This window comes from Oncorhynchus kisutch, linkage group LG23, assembly GCF_002021735.2.
Source record: "Oncorhynchus kisutch isolate 150728-3 linkage group LG23, Okis_V2, whole genome shotgun sequence".
NCBI lineage: Eukaryota > Metazoa > Chordata > Actinopteri > Salmoniformes > Salmonidae > Oncorhynchus > Oncorhynchus kisutch.
In genome coordinates this window covers 39,943,475-39,959,280 of record NC_034196.2, presented here as the reverse complement: position 1 = coordinate 39,959,280, position 15,806 = coordinate 39,943,475, and the positions used below count along the sequence as shown (strand labels likewise).

General features: G+C 46.0%; 1 protein-coding gene across 3 annotated transcripts in view; it reads right to left on the bottom strand.

Annotated features, from left to right (window-relative positions):
- Positions 1-1,693: 1,693 nt before the first annotated feature.
- The window catches only part of map3k1 (mitogen-activated protein kinase kinase kinase 1, E3 ubiquitin protein ligase), a 49,664-nt gene continuing 35,551 nt past the window's right edge, over positions 1,694-15,806 (bottom strand). For 2 of the 3 annotated variants that reach the window (XM_020458319.2, XM_020458320.2), the window contains exons 9-20: positions 15,034-15,190; positions 14,572-14,826; positions 12,285-12,406; positions 11,589-11,680; positions 11,135-11,327; positions 8,998-10,408; positions 8,042-8,194; positions 7,530-7,692; positions 6,902-7,033; positions 6,138-6,280; positions 4,979-5,110; positions 2,223-4,644 (exon numbers count right to left, since the gene is read on the bottom strand). In XM_020458319.2, the coding sequence (XP_020313908.1) occupies positions 4,495-4,644; positions 4,979-5,110; positions 6,138-6,280; positions 6,902-7,033; positions 7,530-7,692; positions 8,042-8,194; positions 8,998-10,408; positions 11,135-11,327; positions 11,589-11,680; positions 12,285-12,406; positions 14,572-14,826; positions 15,034-15,190 (3,103 nt within the window). In that variant the 3' untranslated portion in view covers positions 2,223-4,494. Of the gene's footprint in view, positions 4,645-4,978; positions 5,111-6,137; positions 6,281-6,901; positions 7,034-7,529; positions 7,693-8,041; positions 8,195-8,997; positions 10,409-11,134; positions 11,328-11,588; positions 11,681-12,284; positions 12,407-14,571; positions 14,827-15,033; positions 15,191-15,806 lie in introns of all 3 variants that reach the window. The other variant, XM_020458318.2, reaches the window with a different exon arrangement.

The window sequence follows — 15,806 nt, the reverse complement described above, 5'->3', positions numbered from 1 at the left end:
ATTGAACTCCGGTGCATCATGTGTGGAGATGGGAGAACCTTCCAGAAGGACAACCAGGGTCTGGGAGACTAGTCAGGATAGAGGGAAAGATGAACAGAACAAAGTACAGAGAGATCCTTAATGAGGTTCACCGACCCTAAGCACACAGCCAAGACAACACAGGAGTGACTTCGGGACAACTCCTTGAGTTTCCCAGCCAGAGCCCGGACTTGAATCCGATCGAACATCTCTGGAGAGACCTGAAAATAGCTGTGCAGCGACGCTCCCCATCCAACCTTACAGCGCTTGAGAGGATCTGCAGAGAGGAACGGGAGAAACTCCCCAAATACAGGTGTGCCAAGCTTATAGCGTCATACCCAAGAAGACTTGAGGCTATAATCGTACTGAGAAAAGGGTCTGAATACGAATACTCACGTAAATATGATTTCAGTTTAAAAAATTATGAACTACCAAACATTTCTAAAACCTATTTCTACTTTGTCATTATGGGGTGTTGTGTAGATTGAAATTAAACAAAAATAGCTTCTTAGTAAAGAGCAATTTCTCAAGCAAGAATTTAGCTAGGACAGTCGGAGTGGTCAAACTGAAAACTAGCTGTTATTGGCAGAGGGGTTAGGAACGGTCTTTTCTTATTTATTCTATTAACTCATTTACTGCCTGGTGATGTTATCAGGCAGGCATAAACTCAATCCCAACAAAACAGGTTGACATTTCAGGTCTTTTCAAACAGCTCTTACACTTTTATATATACATTTTTTGGTGGCACTTTGAGTTTTTCAAAAGCATGTTACAATTAAAAATATATATTATTTTTGAAGTCAGACAAAGCATGTCTTGGTTGAATAGACTTTTAGGCCAGTATTCCACTGAGTGACTTGTACTGAACCAACTGACAGGTCCATCTCCAACACAACCACCAGTAGGGCTGTGTCAGTCTGGAATTCTGGATGATCTTAACTGGCATGTTCTCCTCGTGAATGTGTGCTGCCATAGAAACAGAATGAAGACAACGAGTGTCCCCATGCCACAAACACACTGTTGCTCCTTGCTGAAAAAAGTTTGATCACGTTAAGAGTCCATGTTATAGCAAAAACCGACTCAACCGCACAAACGTCTTCAGTTCAACGTTTGGTTATTTTCTTTTCATGACGGTCTTCATCCGTAACCGGCGGTTCCGCGGTAATTGTGCTAGCTCTATCCTCCAGAACAAGTCCTACCACGTGATGCTTCGGACGCTGTACTCAAGGAAAGTGTTCATGGTTTTGATAGGCCTTCACCTAAGAGTTATGCACATCTTTGTCCTGTACTGACTAGTTATTTAACCAGGCAAGTCAGTTAAGAACAAATCATTTTCAATGACGGCCTAGGAACAGTGGGTTAACTGCCTTGTTCAGGGGCAGAACAACAGATTTTTTTCACCTTGTCGATTCGATCCTGCAACCTTTCAGTTACTAGTCCAACGCTCTAACCACTAGGCTACCTGTTAAGGATCCATCTCAGATGACCAGGGTTTAGTTAACCTATATTTTAAAAGGGAAGACATAAGTTGGACTGAACAGCACCGGCATTCTGAAGTAGAGGTTGTTCTAACTCGTAGTAAAGTCAATGATACTCGTCTGTATGCCCATTGATAAATTGAACACAGTAGTTGTGGTTCTGAGGCTTTGACAAAGAATTGACAGGAGGAACAAGAAACCTTTTTCCCAATTTTTTGTTTATTTACCATAAAGACAGACACCAAAATAAGTTCCAATTTATGCAATAAAATGCTTAGAATGGGGTAAAAATTGTAATAATTAAAATATCTTGATACATTTTAACTTACAGGATACAGCTTAAGCCATTTTTTTTTATTAATCCAGAGATTTCATGAGTTTATTTGCACAGTAAAGGTGCTAATATAAGTTAGCCCTTAAGCCCTGAAAATCTTTGAAAAAAAAAAAAACTAAGTCAAAAAAAAGATTATATTTATATATATATATATATATATATATATATATATATATATATAAATATATATATAGAGAGAGAAAGTGAACTTTGGTAGAAGAGACTCTATAGGACACCTGAGGTAGTAGAGACTGGAATAAAACAGCAAGATGTTCTTTACAAATAAAAAAAAAGTACCACCAAGTGACACAGGAAACAGGAAACAATTTCACACAAATTTCAGTCCAGCTTAGATCCAAAAAAAAAAGCACATAGGATTACATCACATCAGCATAAAATAAGACAAAATAGATAAAGACCAGCAAGCTGGCTGAGACACAGGTGGACAAGAGGATTCAGAAGGCATTAAGAGATTGGTAAGAATTATAGACATGACAAATTGAAGTAATACTGATTAGCTTTTATGAATGACAGAAACCGATTTTTCTTCCAGTATATAAAAAAGACCAGAGTGCATAACTTTAAAGCTTTTAAAAAGGCATAAGAAAAATAACCCGAAGCAGGAACAAAAAAATAACATGGAAAAGAGTGTGGTATAAAAATACAGTCAAGTACAATCATTTTAGCTACCAAACTTCACATGTATTTACATTTAACTCTTCAAGCTTGATCAGCTTGTACTCCATGTAAAGAATAGGATTTGTTTTAAATAGATTACATTTTCTGCTTAATTATATATATTTTTTTAATCGTCTCAAACCCTTGCCATTAAGGGATTCCAAATAAAAATAATTAAATGCATATTCCCCATTTAAAAAAAAGGTTGACTTTGGAAACATTCCACATCTTAATTATCATCCTTTTACTTTAATGGATTACAACCAGAACACCACCGCTTGGAGAGTTATAGTTCATAAATTAACACCATTTAGGAACATGTTTGAGAATTCTAATCAAAAAGAGATGGTAAAACATTTAAGCAGAAAAGTCAGCCTTAAATCAGAAATATCCCTCCACCAAAAATTTAAAAAATTGTACAGCATTTATATTCATTATATAGAGTATCCACAATGGAAAATAGAAGAGTCATAGAAAACCTCAGATGTACATGGATTTTATAACAATTTGTTTTAAAAATAGAGCCAAGATAAAAAAAGAATAAAAAATGTAATTGTTGAATTGTAGCGTGACATTCTACAAAGGAACAGCACCAGAAGAATGGTAGATCAATATTGAATATAGCGGTTTTGAATGTATGGACACAGCATTTAGGGCTCCTAAAATTATTAAAAAAGGCTAAAATATGTGCGATGCACATGGCTCAATTGTAACAGCGAGAGTTAAGAGACCAACAGGGTGTTTTCATTTTAACAGTGTGGTACGACATCAAAGTGTTGTTTGGAAAACTTACGCCCATACACAATAAATGTCTCAATCTCTTAAGGATAGCTTTGAATATACAATAACACCAAAAAAAGATATTCATATCTTTTTGGGGTGTTATTGTATATATATATATATATATAAAAAATCATAACTTCATACATGGGATCTTTATCTCAAAAAAATAAAAGAATCAACGAACAAAATAACATTTGAGACAATGCGGGCATCATAAGCGTTCACATTCAGCGTTATGCTAGCCAAACTAGCAATGTTTCTGTTAGATAAATCACCGCTCCCTGAAATACTTAAGTAATCTTCATGATTATTCGACTAAGCTTTATGGCCCAACAGTAAAATGCACATCTTAAAAGCATCTTTATAGAAATGCAGTTATGCACAAATTCAAATCGATTGAAACAGCTTCATTATGCCTTTCTTCTACACATAGGATACTCTAAAAACAAAACAGAGTCGGAAACTTATGACCCGACGTTACAACATAACAGTGATAAAAACCATTTTACTCCGTCGTCTCCAGATTGCGGTTCTAAGGACTTATTTGTTGACTCACGGGGGGTTAAAATGGGAAGAGGAACTTCTCGAAACCATTGCAAAATGGCTACCAAAGTGCTAATGGAACCATTTCTTTACCAGAACAGAGGCTTGATAAAACAGAGCAATACAGACTACAGTATACCAACATGGCACTAACTAAGAAAGCACCGTTTTCGTAGTAGAACTTTTGCGACTCGCTTTTTGCATTTTGTGCTAAAGGTACAGCAGTTTGAGGCCATAGTAGTGGAACGGGAGGGTATTACCCAGGTATCCCATCCATCCCAGGCCCTCCACTCATGACTGGGGGCAGCTTGGTGTGGATGGAGGGCGGTCTAGGGTTAGGGAGGCTGGTCGGTGGTGGATGGAGGGCGGTCTAGGGTTAGGGAGGCTGGTCTGGGGTGGATGGAGGGCGGACTAGGGTTAGGGAGGCTGGTCTGGGGTGGATGGAGGGCGGTCTAGGGTTAGGGAGGCTGGTCGGTGGTGGATGGAGGGCAGTCTGGGGTTAGGTAGGCTGGTCTTGTGTTATGGAGGCTGGTCTGATTGTCAGCGGTGGGAGGAGAGAAAAGCAGGCAGGCTGGCTGGGCCTTCAGTAGTAGACACTATGGGATAGGGAGGCTAGGGGACTGTGGGAGGATGTTGGGGACTGTGGGAGGATGTTGGGGACTACCAGTTGAGGCGGAAGACGGGGTGCTTGAGGAGTTCCCTGGATGGGGGCCGGTCGGCAGGCTGCAGCTCAAGGCAGCGCAGGGTGACGTCCCTCAGGCCAGGGGTCAGTTGGGGAGGGATGGAGGGCGCCGTGGTAGCACTCGCAATCTGGGGGAGGGAGGGTGAGGTCATGCTACTGTTGAAACCCAATCAACCTTTGGATGAAACAGGCCAATAGGGTGCTTTTTCAGGTATGTGTATTTTACAGCTATACGTGTACATCAATCCTACAGTAGTGTTGTGCCAATTCTATCTAGTGATGTAAAACATAGTCAACGGTAATGGTAAAGAGTACTAATAACATTTCTAGGTTTAGGATATTTCTGGTCGTGAAGACACATAGATCACATTTTTTTATTTTTTGTAAAATGCATTTATCTAACTGAATAGACGTGGTTTCCTTAATAATCTAACTCTGTGGCTGTGCTTGTATTGGTGGCACCTTGAATATGAGAGCGAGGTGGTTGGAGTGTTTCTCTGCGTTCCAGGGGGGCTTGGCACACGACATCTCGATGATGGCACAGCCCACACTCCACACGTCACAGCTCCGGCCGTACTGCTGTCCACGCAGCACCTACAGAGTCAACCGTACACAAAAAGGTATCAACATATGGACAACTGCGTGACGTTTATTGAATTTAAGCCTTTACTGCACGCTCCCACTACACATACACTTAACTCTACTGCATTCATAGTCTAGCATTTGCAAATAGCAGCAGAAAGGACTGAAATAGCAAGTCATTATTTTATAGCACTTGCCTGGGTGTTGTTGAGGAATGGCATAGTTACACAGCAGACCACTTTTTGGTGGATGGACACAACGTCAAACCAAAAGGAGTTCAATGTATTACGGATCCTCCCATAGACTGCCATTATGTTTTGTGTCTTATTTAGTTGCCCCGTTTCTAAATTTGTCACATGACTATGGCTTCAATTTATTCCCAGGCCAAATCTTGCTTTCGTACATTTGGGGGAAGGCCATTTAAAATGTTGTTTGCTTCCGACAAAGCTTTTTTTCCGGCAGTGAAACCCAACCACCATTATGCTGGTCATTCAGAGTCACGTGTTCGCTACGGAACTGAATTAAAGTGGATTTAGATTTCTCAGTAACTCCCAAATGTAAGAGCATTTTAATCCCCTTTGAAAGAGAAGACCCCCACAATGGAGGCCGACCCCTTAATGTCTTGTTATTGTAGTGGTTCCAAAAACCTTGTTTAATTAGGAGGGAATTCAACTACCCAGGCCTCCCACAGCATGACAGCCCAGTTTAATACCAGCATGATCAGGGCTCTCTTCAAAACGAACAGCCCCCACAGAAGGCTAATGCTTCGGCTTCTACCTCTTTCAGACCCTCTCCACAAAGAGGATACAGAGGACTGGGGGGGTTTTGATCTTAGGACATTGGTTTAAGTGGCGGAATTTACTAGTTTATGTGAGCCATCACTTGTACGCAGTGTGTGTGTGTGTGTGTGTGTGTGTGTGTGTGTGTGTGAGCCTGTGTCTGAAATGGCTCCAGTCAAAAGGATTGCACTATAAAGGCCGGGAACAGAACGCTAATTCTAAACACAGATTTACTCTCTCTCCCTTTCATCCATGCGTACCTCTGGGGCCATGAAGGCAATGGTTCCCAAGAGTTGGCCCTGGAACTCCCCTGCTCCAGTGCCCTTGGAGGCCAGTCTGGCTGCAGCACCGAAGTCAGCTATCCTCAGCCTCTGACCTGTGCTGTCAATCAGCAGGTTGGCACCTGGAGGAGACAGGGGGAGAGAAGGTGAGTTATTGTATGCCATAACAGGTGAGGTAGGGTGAGGTGTGTTCTGACTAGTCACCCAGTAGTCAGTCTCTAGTTAGTTAATCCTGACCTGTCCAGTACAAACCCAGTAGTTAGTCTCTAGTTAGTTAATCCTGACCTGTCCATTACAAACCCAGTAGTTAGTCTCTAGTTAGTTATTCCTGACCTGTCCAGTCCAAACCCAGTAGTTAGTCTCTAGTTAATTATTCCTGACCTGTCCAGTACAAACCCAGTAGTTAGTCTCTAGTTAGTTATTCCTGACCTGTCCAGTACAAACCCAGTAGTTAGTCTCTAGTTAATTATTCCTGACCTGTCCAGTACAAATCACAAGCCCTTATTATAGTTTCTTATTGTTACACTACATTTGTCATTTAGCAGACGCTCTTCTGCAGAGCGACTTACAATTAGTGCAGCAGCAGTTCGTTACCACTCACAGTCTCCAAAGTTCCACCCCTAAAAGGTGAAACACATGGAATGAGTGTTTCCCTGAGAGCCCACCTTGAACCCTGTGACAGGCAGCTCAATAGCAGCAGGGACTTCCTGTGCGCTAGAGGGCGTGTATGTGTTTGCCCTCACCTTTGATGTCTCTGTGGATGATCTGATTCTCGTGGAGGTAGGCCAGGCCTCGGAGCAGCTGCTCCGTGTAGTTGATGATCACAGCCTCCTTGAAGGCCCCATACTTGTTCAGGAGATGGGACACACTGCCACCTGGACACAACAGAGAGGATCAACCCATGAAATAATGACTATTTATCCTACTAATAATACACCCAGTTCTTCTATTTCTACAGGGGCAACATATGTGATTGTTATAGGAGGAAGGGCAATAGTTTATAGTAGGGATGGGGTCAAGTGTTACAATATCTACTATCAAGTTCATCTTCTGGTTAGTTCCAATTGGACATGACTTGTCTTATTTACATACAGGAAGTTAACTGATACATATTCACTCATTAAAGGTTCAAGTAATACTATTTTATGTACCCAGTTCTGAAAAGTTGAATAAATACAAAATAATGAATTATCACACCAAAGATAAGCAAGAAAACTATTATCAAATTTCATTTGTTTTTTGAAAAAAAAAAAATCTAAATTAAATTGAACAAATGAGGAAAGCAGGAAACAAAAAAACAAACATCCAAAAGTCAATTAAGGCTTTTTCAATGTGGGATATTATCATCAGCAGTAGAGGAGTGGTCCTTACCTGCCATCCACTCCACCATCAGGTTATAGTTGCTCTTCTCGCAGGTGGCCCCCAGCATACGGATGATGTTGGGGTGGTTGAGGTGGGCCATCATCCGGATCTCCTCCCTCAGAGCAGTCACCACCTCCTCTTGCTCCGACGATGTGTTCCTGACGTAGGTCACCTATAGTCGGGGAGGACATGCATTCACAGGGTTATCAGGGGAAGAGAGCTGGACATTCTCTTTAAGGGCAAGATCTCAGTTTGAGGTCACTAGCTAAAATGAAGTCACAACTGACATGGAATCCCCAGAGTTTCTGCACCAGGGGACACAAGAGACCCATAGGCCCCACCTAGCAACAACACCTAGCCCGTATTCCCTAAACACTCCTGTAGATGGGAAAGCATTGAATAGGTATAGGAACTATGGTAAGAGCTCTGACTGGCTAGGACTAATTTTTTAACCATCTATTTCTCTGACATCAACAGGTGTGTATCAGACATCTGTTGTTGCCATGCATCGGTCTTCTCACCTGTTTGACTGCCATCAGGGTGCCAGTACCCACGTCCTGGGCCTGGTAGCAGGAGGAGAAGGCCCCCAGGCCGATCTGCTGGCCCTTCAACCACTCCTGGCCCTCCCTGTAGGGCTGCTTGGCTTTGGTATGGCCAGGCAGAGTCTCTGGAGTCTGGGGAAGCATGGGATGACAACATGTCAGTATGACACACACACACACACACGACTTGCCAAAACTATAGTTTGTAACAAGAAATTTGTGCAGTGGTTGAACAACGAGTTTTACTGACTCCAACCTAAGTGTATGTAAACTTCCGACTTAAACTGTACACACACACACACATATTTATACACACACACGTGTATGTGGACACCCCTTCAAATGAGTGGATTCAACTATTTCAGCCACACCGTTGCTGACAGGTGTATAAAATCAAGCACACAGCCATGCAATCTCCATAGACAAACATTGGCAGTAAAATGGCCTTACTGAAGAGATAAGTGACTTTCAACGTGGCACCGTCAATTTCTGCCCTACTAGTGCTGCCCCGGTCAACTGTAAGTGCTGTTATTGTGAAGTGGAAACGTCTAGGAGCAACAACGGCTCAGCCATGAAGTGGTAGGCTTCCCACAGCCAGCATGTGTATAAGCAATAGACCTAGTACCACACACACACACACTGTGGGTTACATTTAGAGCTTCAGTCAACATTGGCAGGTTGATATGAATGATTATTCCCATGTATTCTCTGACCTTGGGTGTGACAATGTTCTCTACTTATATGTTAGTTATTAAGCCAGTTACTGGGGCAGTTTCCTGGGCACAAATTAAGCCTAGTCCTGGAGAAAAAGGAAGCTCAATGGAGAAACATAAGGCTTCGTCTGTGTCTGGGAAACTGCCCTTTTGTTTAAGGAACACTGAGGATGTCTAAAGTCTTGTAGGGACATATGTTCCTGAAGGTGCACGTTGACTCACATCTGCCTGGATGATGATGATGTCCTGGTCTTTATCCACCTGCAGCTGGGGGATAACGGGCAGCGCATCCTGCGACTCTGACATGGCCATAACTACAGCCAGCGCCGCCTCCTCCTCCGCCTCCATCTTCTCCTTGCACTTTTGGTGTTGCGTCACGTCCTCGCTGTACATTCCCACCTCTCCCCCTCCTCCCGGCCCGTCCCCAGCCCGCTCCGGCGACAGCACGGCCACCTCCGACTGGAACGTGACGGTGGTGGTGTCGCCGGCAACGGGCAAAGATGCTTCCAGGAGGTCTTCCATGGAGGAGTTGAGCTCAGCAGAGGCGTCCAGTCCACGGAACTTCTCTTCCACAGGGGTGAAGCAGCTGTCCTCGCTGCTGATGAGGGTGGTGGCACCCCCCATGTGGCCCCCTGTGGAGGGGCCTTCACCTCCAGAGGCGCTGGTGGAGAGGCTGGGCTTTTCCCCTTGGAGGTCCAGCTTCATGCCCATCTTGGAGGCTCTTGGAGTGGGCGAGGTGCAGAGGGTCTTGGCCCCCTCGGAGGGGGTGGGTCGGGAGGGCTTTGGTCTGTGGATCTGGCTGGAGGGGAGGGGTCGGGCCTGGGTGAAACAGGGGGAGGGGAGCTGCTTCTCTGGGTCCTTGTTGCTGAAGGGCTTCTGCTGGGGAAACCTGCACTGGGAGCCTGGAGAGCAGGAGGAAGCAGAGGGGGCATTTGACGCTAGCTTGCTGGGGACAAAGCTCTGGGGCCGGGGTTTGGTACTGCTGTCAGGTCCTGGGAAGGAGGGGGGAGGGTGGGAGGCGGAGGGCGAGGGGAGGCTGGGGGCTTGGCTGGTAGGCGTAGAGTTCAGGCACTGGCTGAGGGGGCGGTTACGCGCCTGAACGGGGGGCTTTTGGTGCTCGGCCAGGGCCCCACCGCACGTGGAAGTGGCCATATTGGGACGCCCAGCGCTAGTGGAGATGGCCGCTAACCTCTCACTTATATCCTCAGGACTCGCTCCCACGTTGCCGGAGAAACCTCTCCCTCCCTTCCCGCTGGTCATCTGGACCGTATGCGTCGGGGTGTTGCTCTCGGTCACGTTGGGCGAGTTCTGAGGTGCGGAGGGCTCAAGGAAGGCGGCATTGGCCCGTTGGTGCGCTTCGCTGGCGCTGTGCTCCATGCTCTCCAGGCCCAGGTTGATGGCGTCCAGGATGTCCATCTCCTCGGCGATGGCGAGCAGGCGGCGGCGCATGCGGGCGTAGTGCGTGGAGCTGGTGACGCTTAGCATGTCCAGGAGCTTGACGAAGACGTGCGGCACGCGGGCCACCATGCGCGCGGCACTCAGGAACACGCGGCGAGACAGCTTGCCCACCATAGAGTGGGAGTTGTCGATGGACTGCAGCGAGAAGCTCAGTAGGGGGAGCAGCTTCTGGTACCTGGACAGAGGAACATGAGAAGGACAACTTAAAAGGCTGTAGCTTCCTATTCCCTATAGTACACTCTCTTGCAATAAAATCACCGTGTGAGATATAAAGACATGATTCAAGGAAGTGTTATCGAGACCAGAGTGTGGTCATCACGAGTCTCCATATTTTATTTACCATAATATCAACAACATTAAAAACAGACCAAACTCCCGGGTGGCGCAGTGGTCTAAGGCACTGCATCGCCACCAGAGACTCTGGGTTCGAGCCCAGCCTCTGTCAGAGCCGGCCACGACCGGAAAGGCCCACGGGGCGGCGCACAATTGGCCTAGCATCGTCCGGGTTAGGGAGGGTTTGGCCAGCAGGGATTGTCTCATCGCGCACTAGCAACTCCTGTGGCGGGCCAGGCGCAGTGTACGCTGACCAGGTCGCTAGGTGTACAGTGAAAACATCTGACACATTGGTGCGGATGTATCCAAGGCTACGCACTCAAACATACAAGGTTTTGACTTTGTCTAGGTGATCAAGGCTATACCAGGACAAGGTCACCATCTCAATGCTGTGAGCTCAAGGCTACATGACTACAAGATCCAAACTACTAAGTCAGGGAAATATCACTGGGCACAACACTCATCCCTGTGGCACTCCTCTACCTCTCCCAGGGAGTCAGACTCGAGTCAGCAGCTAGGTGAATCAGGCTATACAAGAACAAGTCTATAAGACGATAAGATTGTGTACCTATCCCCCAGGGTCTGAGACTGGTGCCAGTCCCCTCCAGAGACGATGTGTGGGTAGAACTCAGCAGGGAACTCCAGCAGGAGCCTGTCAATCAGACACAGACGGCCCAGCAGGGCCTGCCAGTTATTGGCCTCCGTCTGGGGCCCCAGGATGCAGTTCAGGACATAGTCCACCCCGCCAATACCAATGGACCCTGAGAGAGATGGATAGGAAGAGACGCTTACAGTGAGTTGCCAGTTGGATGTAGAGGACCGAGGCACCTGGGCATTAATGGCCAGATGGATATTGAGTATTAAACAAGTGGCATATTTACGGTTGTTGAGAAGGGAAAAAAACCACTGAAGACATCAGATAGTCAAAGTCTCATATAAATTCTGGTGAGTATGTGATATGGGGAGAGGATTACATTTCCACTGATAACCCAGAGGGGCTGCATGGTATTTGTAGCTCTTACCTGCTTTGAGGATCTCTCTACCTACAGCCAGCTCTCCCAGCTGGCCTTTACACAGCTCCAGTAGTGTGGACACCGACAGCTGGCTGGTACGACTGGACACGACACAGAATCGACAAAGAGGAACGACACACAGAATTAATGTCCATGCTAGACTGCTAATGGCCATCATTCATACTCGTACTTTTATACAGTATGTTATCTCTTGTGGACAGACTATGTTAACATTCTGGCCAAATTAAGCAACATTTTAGTTCTGCCTTAAACGACATTATACAGTGTGCAACATAGACCTACTGAAATGAGACAAGAATCATGGAAATCAGTTGACTAACAGTATTATCATACCACAAGGTTCCCATATTTGAGTCCGTTCTTGGAGATATACAGTATATCATGGAAATTCATATCTGGACCTGGAAGCCATTTCCACTGCTGATTTTCATTGTTCCCCTCTGATCAGTGACTGATTTAGACCTGGGACACCAAGTGGGTGCAATTAATTATCAGGTAGAACAGAAAACCAGCAGCACTCCAGACCTTCAGGCTTAGATGTGAATATCCCCAATAGAACTCACCACTGATCATACTGGGAGAAACCTAACAAGTCCTGTATTCTCCACCTGAGGGCACTAGCTACAAGCAGTTGTCGTCAGGCTCCCATATCTATCCCACTCTGAAGTTTCAGACCAACTTTACCTGTTGGCGTCGGCACATTTGACCAGGATGGTCTCCACCACGGACCGGAGCAGCTGCTGCAGGCGCGAGCGTTCAGACACGGAGTGGCAGGGCGTGTACACCAGCATGGCCCGCAAGGTTTTCTACAACAAGGGGGTGAGAGGCAAGGGTTCACATTAACACTTGAAACATACAGTCAGTACTACAACACTATCCCTAGTCCCGTGTGTGGAACATGGTAAAGACAAGAACAGTGATAGTGAATGTGACAACAATATTGTCCAGTCTAAAGTATAATAACTTACTATCAACCCCCCCCCCCCACAAAAAAAAACCAAACACGGGAAATGCTGAGACGGAAAGTTGCGTAAAAACTATTCAAATTAAATTAAAAAATGAGCAACACAAGACCTCTTGGAGCCCAAATGGAACACTAATAAGGTGGTTGGGGAAATTTTGACCCAGTCGAGTTACGACCCAGTCTATTCCTGTGAGAATATGTCCACCTGGGCCTGACCACAAGGTCATAAGAGACCCTCTGTGGCCTCGGCTGGAGGTGGAGGGCACTTGGTGGTGCTCCCCCCAGGAGAGGGGTAGAGGTGCTGGGTTACAGGCGGTGCAGCCTGACCCTTACTCCCAGAGAGAGAAGAGGTGTGGGGAGTGGTGACTGATAGAGCGTTGCATTGGAATGCTGCCCAGAGACCGATAGAGAGAAAGGGACTCAGACTCTTTCTCCCCCTCCCTCCCTCAGGCAGACAAGGCTACTCCTTTCTCCAACCACCTCATCCCACTCACTCACAAATCACTCAAACACAGCACTACATACACGCACGCAGTCCCTCCCTCTCCCTCAACCTCCATTACTACATTCTCCACAGCCTACTCTACTCAGGAGAGACGGATCATCTCAACAAGCATTTTAGCAAAACAAACAAAACTTCCAAAGAGGAAGCCACGTCACATGGTATGACAAGGCAAGAAAATAGGACCCCCATCAAAGTTATTGTAATGGTGGCTCTGGCATTTTCACTCGTTACAAGGTCCTAGGTAGTGTGCACGTAGCTAACGACTCTGAGCACACTTTCTAAGGCTGCCTCAAACAAAGTAGAGGCTTTTCAAAACGGCAATTTAAGTCGATTTTTGTCCCACTCTTCCAACTCTGGTTGTGCCCATGGTATTTTTAGTCCACTCCCCGCCATTACCAACATCCCCTGCTTTGTCTTAAACGAAGAATACAACAGACGCCAAAAGTCTGTCTGCTGTTAAACTAGCTGGAAAGCCCCCAGAGGAGACAGAACCCTTTTTGTTTTCCATAACCGCAGCTCTGCTGAAGCAAAGTGCCGCGGGGGGAAATGTCAAGCTCCCCAGAGGAGACAGAACCCTTTTTGTTTTCCATAACCGCAGCTCTGCTGAAGCAAAGTGCCGCGGGGGGAAATGTCAAGCTCCCCAGAGGAGACAGAACCCTTTTTGTTTTCCATAACCGCAGCTCTGCTGAAGCAAAGTGCCGCGGGGGGAAATGTCAAGCTCCCCAGAGGAGACAGAACCCTTTTTGTTTTCCATAACCGCAGCTCTGCTGAAGCAAAGTGCCGCGGGGGGAAATGTCAAGCTCCCCAGAGGTCCTGCATTTTTTTTTATATATATATTTTTAAAGCCACCAATAAATATTGTTCTCTAAAAGAGACGAAGTAGAAGAAATTCGGCTCGGAGGAGTGAAAAAAAAGAGACGCTCAGTCTGTCCCTGGAGAATCCCTGCTGGTTTGACTTCAGGATTAGCCAGGCTAGCTTGTTGTTGAAGTGGACTTTAGGACAATTCAAGACCTGTGGTGTGAGAGAGACAGGCCAAGGGGTGAAAGCAAAGATCGGGTAGAGCCAACTAATCAATTCCTGAGTACCGATAACAATACGTTTCATGTGTTCAGCACCGGGTTCATGGCAATGAGCTGAAGTTACTTGACCCTCTATGCATTGCAATCACTGTGTACATGCAGTACAGTGTATCATTTGTCTTTGAAGTGATGGTGATTCCTGGAAGACAAACGTTTTGGAAGCGCTGTTTATGGTCGGGGCTTCAGACTTTATGGGTCCAAAATGCTTTCCTTGACAGCTGGAGTATGGTACAGTCATATTTAAGAAAATAAGGTACTAAAACACTCACACTGCTCTTTTTTACTAGCACCAACTTCGCTGATAATTATTTAATTATCAGCTATGACTGTGATATGTGGTTGTCCTAGCTATCTTAAGATGAATGCAGGAAAAGTTAAGTGGCTCTGGACCATCTGCTAAATGACTAAATGTTGAGTCTCACCAGTGCAGCCACGTAGACCTTGTAGACAGGGTCAGCACACACCATGGAGAGGACACTACAGCATGACTCCACCACCACGTCACCTGACACCTCAGAGCAGCCCGCCCCGGCCCCTAGCCCCGCCCCCGGCCAGGAGCGTTCGCCATTGGCCAGGAGGAGTGCGCCGCTGACGTCATGCGACAGCCGCCGCAGGGCCATCTCCCTGATGTTCCAGTTCCTGGAGAACAGACAACCCACCACCTCCATGCCAAACACCTTGGGAGGACAGAGACAGTAAATTAGTCTGAAAGGAATATGTCACTGATCGGATAGAGACACAAGTACACGTAAACCCCTCTTTGTAGGCAAAGGGAAAGGAATAGTCCCAAAAATGCAAGCTCAAAAGGTTATTCAAGAATTTGAAAGTATAAGACAGGATCCCTACATTATAGACCCCCACGTCCATCTTCCCACCCCTCTCACCTTTATCCAAGGCTCAGCAAGTTCTTTGTAGGTCTGGGGGATCTGCTGGACCCCGTATTGGGGCAGGGTGAAGTCCCCCTCCTGGGACGATGACCCCCCTTCACTGTGGGACGATGACGCTGCCGCATTCTCCATGGAGACAGATGAGGGGTCATGGCTGCCGAGAAAGAAGCCAAAGTCAGTCTGAGCTTTTAGCGACTTTTGGGGGTCTCAAAATGGTGGTGGTAGACAGGTAACTAGACTAAGTTTGAATTGTAGTTCTGAGCATTTGATATTACAATCAAGAATGGCCACGAATTTGCTGATTCAGGCTTGGTCAGGATTTCAGTATATAATGAAATGGGGGGAAATCATATTCTAAAGACACCAGGAATCAATCCAGCAAAACCGGAAAATTAGATAGCGGGTCATCATAATTGCAAACAAACAAAAAAACGTAGAAAAACAACTGGGTACAATTTCAGGGCGGAGGGGGTAACAGATACTTTCTGACAGTATTCATGTCTTAAGGGGGGAAAACAACAACAGCTATCATTTCATTCCCAGGCAGACGCACAAAACAAGGGCTGGTGCCTGGCTGTCTGGCTCACATAACCGCACTGTGGAGGGGATCGAGCTCACGGCAAACCTACGAACACACACACACTAACACAGGTGCGCACACTAACATACGTGTGCATACTCACACACACACACACGGCACCAAGTTCAAAGAAGTTCTTGAGGCTAGTGTATTTAGCATGTACTTATGGTAGGACATGGGCTCATTCAGG